General features: G+C 36.0%; 2 protein-coding genes across 2 annotated transcripts; both read left to right on the forward strand.

The window, feature by feature from the left end:
• Positions 1-304: 304 nt before the first annotated feature.
• Positions 305-1471, forward strand: LOC138191379 (uncharacterized). The gene has a single exon (XM_069138125.1). The coding sequence runs from the start codon at positions 305-307 to the stop codon at positions 1469-1471; it is 1167 nt and encodes a 388-aa protein (XP_068994226.1).
• Positions 1472-5696: 4225 nt separating this feature from the next.
• On the forward strand, positions 5697-6065 carry LOC124224740 (TOX high mobility group box family member 3-like). Its single transcript, XM_046636941.1, has one exon. It carries the CDS (start codon positions 5697-5699, stop codon positions 6063-6065), a length of 369 nt encoding a protein of 122 aa, XP_046492897.1.
• The last annotated feature ends 2885 nt before the right edge of the window (positions 6066-8950 follow it).

Raw genomic sequence — 8950 nt, forward strand, 5'->3', positions numbered from 1 at the left:
AATAGAATGCCGAGGGCATCATGACAGATTAGTACATAAGCTATTATCAGCCGAATCGCACGTGGAAACGTCAGAACGAGAGAAAAATAAGCTGTAAATGTCGTTTCCTCATTTACAGGTAATATTATTTTTATTAAACATAGAATATAAGTACGTAATGTAAAGAAAAGTAATGTAATGTTATAGTATACGAAACAATAAACTCCATTTACAGAGAAACTCATCGCAGCTTCGACAGTGTTAAAAAAGGAACATTATAAAACGACATTTTTGCTTAAAAAAAAAAAAAAAAAAGAAATACAGAATGGAAAAACTGAAATTTGAATTTACGGTCAAGTCTTCGACGGAAGATCCGAAAACAAACATAATCGCTATAACCTCAATAACCACACCCGACGATCGCTGTTTTATACTCCCGGACCAGCTTCAACCGATGAGATATCATGCGAAACTTACAACTACGGCGGGTTATCAGAAAATAAAAGCTACACTACAAAAAAGAGGACAAGCGAGAAAAGTATGGATTAGTTTGGCCGGAGATATACTACAACAGTATAAGGATGAAGATGGGAACATAATATGCAACGACTACTTACTTGAAGAAATGTCAACAGCGCAAGACACTACACCCACACCAAACATCACAGAAGAGACATTATCAAGAATTTTGGAAAAATTTACCGAAAAGAAAACTGAAGATAAGCCCCAAGATTATGGAATCCGTAACTTAAGAAAGGTATCTGAAAAATTTGTAATAGAGAAATTGACAGGCAAAAATTCAAATGTGCCCCAGTGGATGGATATTTTTGAAAATGAATGTTCTCGATTAGGTGTAGAAAGAGATATCGAAAAAATCGAGATCTTTAGACTTTTTCTAGAAGATTCATGCATCGACTGGTATGGGTCAATGCTGATAAAATATACATTAGATTCAGAGTGGAGAACATGGAAACAAAATTTCTGTGAAACTTACGCCAATAAAGGGTGGACTGGGATTAGATATGCAATATCTTACAAATACATTAAGGGTTCGCTATTAGAATATGCTTTAAAGAAAGAAAGACTTCTATCAGAAACAAACAAGTCAATAGATACGCCCACCTTAATTGATCTTATTGCTGTAGGGTTACCAAATTTTGTATCCGATAGTATAGATAGAGAAAAGTTAAATCAGACTGAAGATATATTCAAGGAGATCAGAGGACTAGAGCACCTGGTGAATAAAAAAAATTCAGAAAAAAAGAGTACTACAACTACTACTTATATTGAAAACAAAAGTAAAGCGAAAAATAGTGACCATAAACCATGTTCGATTTGCGAGAAAAAAAATAAGAGCAATCGCTACCACCCAGAATCTTTATGCTGGTTCAGGAACAAAGCCGACGATCAACAAAACAAAGAATACATAAGGCATGTAAATAACTCTGGGTTAGAAATAGAATTAAATACCAAAGATCCAAAAAACTTATAGTGCCACCATTAATCAAAATCAAAGTATTGCTAAATAATGCGTTACAAATCCAAGGAATTTACGATTCCGGCTCGAACGTTTCTTTAATTAATTCAAAGCTGTTACATTTAAAACAAAAGAAACTTCATAACTCACATAACGCACATTTAAAAACGATTAATGTTGTAAGAAAAGCAAACGGCATGATAACTCTAAAAGCGAAAATTTTTGATATCGAAAAAGAAATTGATGTTTTCATGATAGATAACGAACATTTTGAACACGATTTTTTAATCGGACTAGACTGCATAAAAAATTTCCAATTAAGACAAAACGAAAATTTAGAAATTACACAAAAAATCCAGGCCATTCCTGAAAATAGACTTAAAAACAAACCTAACATACAAAATACGAATAAAGAATATATTGAAAACAAAACAAAAAATTACCAATTGAATTTCAATGAACATTTAAATACGTCAGAATTTAACATAGTAATAAACCACTTGGAAATGCAACAACAATCCGAAATTGACAAACTAATCGATAAATATAAATCGATTTTTGCTAGAGATAAATACGACATAGGCACTGTAACGGATTATGAAGCTCGTATTGATTTATTAGTTGATAAATATTGTTACAAAAGACCGTACAGATGCACTATGGAGGATAAAAAAGAAATAGAACACCAAATAACAAAATTATTAGAAAAAAATTTAATTGAAGAATCTTATAGCCCATTCGCTGCACCAGTGACATTAGCTTATAAAAAAGATAAAGGAAAGAAAGCTAGACTATGCATAGATTTCCGGGAATTAAACAAGATAGTCATTCCTCAGGCACAGCCTTTTCCATTAATTGAAGATCTGATAGTTAAGACACGAGATTGTAAATATTTTTCGTCCTTAGATATAAATTCAGCTTTCTGGTCAATTCCCCTAAAAATTGAAGACAGACGAAAAACCGCATTCGTAACTCAAGAAGGCCATTTCCAATGGACCTGCCTACCCTTTGGTTTAAAAACATCACCAGCGATTTTCCAGAGAATATTAAGTAATATAATAAGAAAGCACAAGCTCTCGAACTTCAGCGTAAATTATATAGATGACATTCTAGTATTTTCAAAAACTTTTGATGAACATATTGACCACTTATCACAGCTATTAGAGTCAATTATGAAAGAAGGATTCAGACTAAAACTTTCAAAATGTACCTTCGCATCAGACTCAGTTAAATATTTAGGCCACGAAATAAGATACAACTCGATTAGTCCACTCAATGACAATCTAATCTCAATAAAAAAATTTCCAACGCCAAAAACAAAAAAAAATGTTCGACAATTTCTAGGAAAAGTGAATTTTTACGGAAAATATATACCAAACGTTTCGGTTACCTTGGATCCGCTACATAACTTACTAAGAAAAGGGCAAAACTTTATTTGGTCCGAACAATGCCAAAAAGCTTTCGAAAGCATGAAATCTCTACTTTGCTCTCAACCGATTTTAACAATTTTCGATCCACATCTGCCAATATATATCCACACGGACGCAAGCTTACAAGGCATTGGGGCTGTACTAAAACAAACACAATTAAACAAAGAAGATAAACCAGTCGCATATTTTTCAAAAAAATTAAATGTGTCCCAAAAAAGGAAGAAAGCTATCTATATAGAATGTTTAGCAATAAAAGAGGCAATAAAATTCTGGCAGCACTGGCTTATAGGAAAATCATTTACGGTTTTCTCGGATCATAAACCTTTAGAAAATATGAATATTAGGTCTAGGACAGATGAGGAATTAGGTGACTTAATGCATTATCTATCTCAATACGATTTCGAAATAAAATACACTCCAGGAAAGGACAATTTAGAAGCAGACTGCCTCAGCAGAAACCCAGTACTAGAACCTAATGATAATGAAGAAGAAATTTTAAAAACCGTTAATTTCATGAAAATAGAAGACATTCAGAACGATCAAGAAAACAATAAAGACATCCAAAACGGTAAAGACTAGTTACTATACAAGAATAACACGTATTATAAAAGAATAGGAACAAGTGAAAAAATTCTACTCTCAGAAGATTTCAGTAAAGAACTTATACAAAAAGTACACCTCTTCTATTGTCATTTAGGAATGAAACAAATACAAAATAAGATAAAACCATTTTACATAGCAAAAAATCTGAACCAAAATATTAAAACAATTTGCGAAAACTGTGAAGTTTGCATCAAAAATAAATCAAGAGGAAAGCACAAAATTGGATTAATGTCCCAATTAGGTCCTGCGACTTACCCCTATGAAATAGTGTCTATAGATACAATTGGCGGATTCGGAGGTTCACGGTCAACAAAAAAGTATTTACACTTGCTCGTTGATCATTTCACAAGATATGCTACTATTTTGACCTCAAAAACTCAGAATGCAACTGATTTTATAAAATTGATACAGACAGTCTTGCCAAATAATAAAATAAATATGATCCTATCCGATCAATATCCAGGGATAAATTCCAAAGAGTTCAAAGAATTTTTGAATAAGGAAGATATAACCTTGACTTTTACAGCAGTAAACGCACCGTTTTCAAACGGACTCAATGAAAGACTGAACCAAACGCTAGTTAATAAAATTAGATGTAAGATAAACCAGAAAAAATCAAAAACTGCGTGGACAACTGTAGCACATGAGTGCATAGAAAAGTACAATGATACAGAACATACTGTAACAGGATTCTCTCCTAGATACTTATTGGAAGGAAAAAGCAGTACAATCTTACCAGAAGAGCTAAAACAAGAAAAAACAGAAAACGATTTGCATGAAGATAGAAAACGTGCTCTAGAGAATACAAAGAAATCACATGAATATAATAAAAAGCAATTAGACAAAAATAGAAAATATCATGAATTTAATATTGAAGACCTAGTTTACGTTGAAAATAGCCATAGACTATATAGGAAAAAATTAGATGAACTGAAAATCGGACCATACAAAATTATAGAAAAAATTTCAAACTCAATTTATAAAATACATACAGATCGAAATAAGTCAGAGTCATTATTTCACATTACAAAGCTTGTACCGGTCCCAAAGGTTATTCAAGAAGACCAGTGTCTCCTCACTGGTTTCTTTTCTTCGGGGGGGGAGATGTAAACAAATATGACGAGGCCTATATTCACCTCATCATATTTCTTCCTCACTCCCAAATTTGAAATTTCACCGCACAACAATAAGCGCCTTTGGCAGTTTCACGGTCAATAGTACATACGTGTAAATATGAGCGAATAGAAACAATAGAATGCCGAGGGCATTATGACAGATTAGTACATAAGCTATTATCAGCCGAATCGCACGTGGAAACGTCAGAACGAGAGAAAAATAAGCTGTAAATGTCGTTTCTCCATTTACAGGTAATATTATTTTTATTAAACATAGAATATAAGTACGTAATGTAACGAAAAGTAATGTAATGTAATAGTATACGAAACAATAAACTCCATTTACAGAGAAACTCATCGCAGCTTCGACAGTGTTAAAAAAGGAACATTATATATATATGTATATTATAATTTTCAATTTACTTTTAAAAAGAAGGAAATTAAGAAAAAAAATTTTTTTCCACAATATTTCAATTTTTTAAAATTATGTATAATTATGAGAAAAATCCTGAATATTTTTAATTATTCGCTTCTTTTTTATTTCATTTCATTTTTTTATAATTTTTTCCATTCACAATCATTTTTTATTTTATTACATTATTTACCTCAATTACCTTCATTTGCATTCTATCATATTAATGTGTAATATAAATATATATAAATACATATATACATATATATGTATATATATATATACGTATATATATATATATATACATATTGTTACAAAGGGTGAAATCACCCTTTTGCCCCCTCTTTAATGATCTAGTAGTCAGCATAGATAAAAGACGTTTATAAACCTCTTATGTCTTTAAAAAGAATAAGGTTGCTGCGCCAACCAACATTATTGTAAAAACAGTCTTGTTTCAGACTTTAAACAAGAAACACGTATTACGCATTAAAAGCTTTTCACAACATTTTAATTTCGCCTTTGATTTTGGCTTGTTATTCACGCTCTTGATTTCTTCGACTTAATAAGTAAACTCGCGGATCCATATTTATTAACGTAACGCCCTAAAACGTTACATTTGGTGTCAGAAGCGGGATCTTGAGTTCTTGTTAATTAAGTCGATTCAGTGCGTGTAATAAACAATGAGTAGCAGTCGTTTGACGCGCTCTCGTCGTCGGGAAAGTGGCGGAGAAGAACATTCCATCACCGAAAATCCGCGGGTTCCCGAGACAATTTGTGCACCTTCAGTGGACTCTTTACCTGTCCCTACGATGGTCTCAGTCTCACAAATCGACCTACTAGAGATTATGAGACAACAACAAGAAGCGGCAAGACAACAACAAGAAGCGGCAAGACAACAACAAGAAGTTGCTGCTCAACAACAGCAACAACTAATCCAGCTGCTTCAAGAGCAACAGGAACAACGGAGGCGAGAAGAGGAGGCTCAAGAGCGTTCAGAAGCTAATCTTCAGGACCTTCTTCGGACGACTGGGGAGGCTCGAGAGTGTTGAGAAACTAATCTTCAGGATCTTCTTCGGACGACTGTGGCGGCCCTTCAATCCGTTCATCAAATGAGTGGTACTGGAGGACCGGCTGTTACACCACAGAGTTCTAGAGTCGCTACTCCTGTTCCCTCTCCTGTTCCCTCGCCTGTTCCTGTTCCCGTTGTTCAAGAGATCCGACATCCAGGACGAATCCAGGATGTTCGAGATTCAAGGTCTGTGCCTTTTACTAGGGGAGTAGTTGAATCCCCAGTTTGTAGAAATAGAGTAAACAATGAGGTTGATTTTTCCGAGCCTCTGTCTCAGGTTCGGCCTCAATACTCTAATTTGAGTCAATTGAATAATTTGAGACTTCCTGGGGTTACTTCTCAGATTAATGAGAAACCTTTTTGTCCTTTGAAACCGCCAATTTTTGATGGAAAGATTCCATGGGCGGAGTATGAACGTCAATTTAATACAATTGCTAAACATAATCAGTGGGACTCCGCCATGAGGGCCCACAGCCTTGCTTCTTGTCTTCGGACGCCGGCTCTGAATGTTTTAACAGCATTGTCTGAAGAAGAAATTTCCGATTACGAAAAACTTAGTTCTGCACTAAAGTTAAGATACGGAAATGACCACTTGACGAAACTGTACACGGCTCAATTACAGACTAGGAGACAAGGACGAGACGAAGACCTCGCGTCTCTTAGCCAGGATATAGAACGGCTTTCACGTGTAGCATTGCCAGATCACGAGCCGTCTCGTAATTTATTAGCGACTCAAGCCTTTCTAAACGCAATTAGTGATCCAGAAATTAAAATGGCCGTTGGAACATCGGGCCTCACTTCTCTGCGGGAGGCAACGGCCAAAGCCCTTGAGGTGGAGGCAATGAGGAAACAGTATTTTGGGCTGAACAAGCTTCGTCGGATTGAGGTGCACGAAAACACCTCAGAAAGGCGAAGTTTTGAACGCTCGGAGGAGTCAAAACCTCAAAATTATAAAAATAAAGATAATAATAGTAATTTTAAACAAAGAAATCAAGGTTCTTTTCAAAACCAGCAAAACAAGCGTATAAATAAGAACGCGGTCATGACGAATCAAACCGGCTTGACTTGTATATTTTGTAAAAAAACAGGCCACGACGCCAATCATTGTTTCCTAATTAAAAAAATTAGTGGAAAACCGATGCAAAGCTCGAATTCAAACTCTTATAATTGGCGTAAGAAAAATATAGAAATAGGGGAAGCAAATCCTCAATCGAGTTCTTCAACAGGAACTCATCCAAAAAACTAATTTCAGATGATTTGTCAGGGCGAAAATCATCGCAGATTGTTGGTAGTGAAAGCCCTCTTAGAGAACAGTTTTTAATTAGAAGTCTACGACAGTCTGGTCTTTACGCGCGTGGTACTGATAATGGCGTCGATTGTCTGTGGCTAATAGACACGGGCGCGGAAGTAACCGTAGTTCGATCGGATCTCTTTAAATCCGATGACCAGATTGTTCCCTCTTTTTCTCTGCGAACAGCCACTGGAGAGACGACCCCGGTTTTGAGACAGGTTACTGTCCAAATTAACCTTTTTGGGTGTATCGACTCTCCACATAAGGTTTTTATAGCAGATATAGAGGATAAAGGTATTTTGGGAATAGACTTCTTACAGCTCATAACTGTGTTATCTCGACTAAGAGAAATTCACTAGTTTCAAACAATCGCGAAATAACTCTCTGTACGAATAGAAATGAAATTTACTGGACTCCTCCTAGAATTCGAGAAATAGAACTTTCGGAGGAAGATTTGCAACAACATTTTCCTTTACATTTACAGAGCCTTGTTGAGAAATCTTCGATTTCGTTAAATTCAGCTCAGGTAGAATCGTTTAAATCTCTTTTGCTGGAGTTTATAGATTCTTTCGCCAAAGATAGTGGTGATAAGGGCCGATGTACTTCTGTCAAGCACAAGATCGACGTCGGAGAGAGTTCACCAATGAAACAAGCTCCTCGAAGACTTGCTCTTAACGCCCGAGAAGAGGTGAAGAAGCTTGTGGAAGACATGCTAAAGAACGATGTGATTGAACCATCGTCTAGTCCCTGGGCCTCACCAACCGTCCTTGTTAACAAAAAGGACGGATCCAAACGATTTTGTATCGACTACAGGAAGCTGAACGATATAACGAAGAAAGATTCTTACCCTCTACCCAGAATCGACGAGACACTCGACCTGATAGCTGGTGCAACTTGGTTCAGCACCATAGATCTTCAGAGCGGATACTGGCAGGTCGAAATGGATCCTCTAGATGAAGAAAAAACAGCTTTTGTTACGGGTTTAGGAGGATTATGGCAGTTCAAGGTTATGCCGTTTGGTTTGAGTAATGCCCCGGCTACCTTTGAACGGATGATGGAGGCTGTTCTCCATGGGCTCACTGGCAAAATATGCCTCGTTTATTTAGACGATATAATCGTTTTTGGCAAGAACTTTGAAGAAGAATTTCAAAATCTCAGACAAGTTTTCGCTAGGCTGAAGCAAGCAGGTCTGAAAATGAGCCCGAAGAAATGCCATCTGTTCCAGAAAGAAGTAGGCTTCCTCGGACATATCGTTTCAGCACAAGGTGTGAAGACCGACCCATCCAAAATAGAGAAGGTTTCTTCTTGGCCGACACCTAAGAATAAAGAACAAATTCAAAGCTTTTCAGGCCTTTGTACGTATTACAGAAGATTTGTAAAAGGTTTCGCTAGTATAGCTAAACCTCTCCATCATTTGACCGGAATCAAGATTCCTTTTGACTGGACCCCGGAATGCGAAGAGGCTTTCAAGAAATTGAAGGAAAATCTTATTTCTTCGCCGATTTTAGCTTATCCAGAGGTCGAAATTCCTTTTATTTTAGATACGGATGCATCTCTTTCAGGAATAGGCGGGG

This window comes from Neodiprion pinetum, chromosome 1 (genome assembly GCF_021155775.2).
Source record: "Neodiprion pinetum isolate iyNeoPine1 chromosome 1, iyNeoPine1.2, whole genome shotgun sequence".
NCBI classification, from domain to species: Eukaryota; Metazoa; Arthropoda; class Insecta; order Hymenoptera; family Diprionidae; genus Neodiprion; species Neodiprion pinetum.

Bases quoted from the DNA above. Each gene is read 5' to 3' on its own strand.
- LOC138191379 (XM_069138125.1), top strand. From the start codon at position 305: ATGGAAAAACTGAAATTTGAATTTACGGTCAAGTCTTCGACGGAAGAT.
- LOC124224740 (XM_046636941.1), top strand. From the start codon at position 5,697: ATGAGTAGCAGTCGTTTGACGCGCTCTCGTCGTCGGGAAAGTGGCGGA.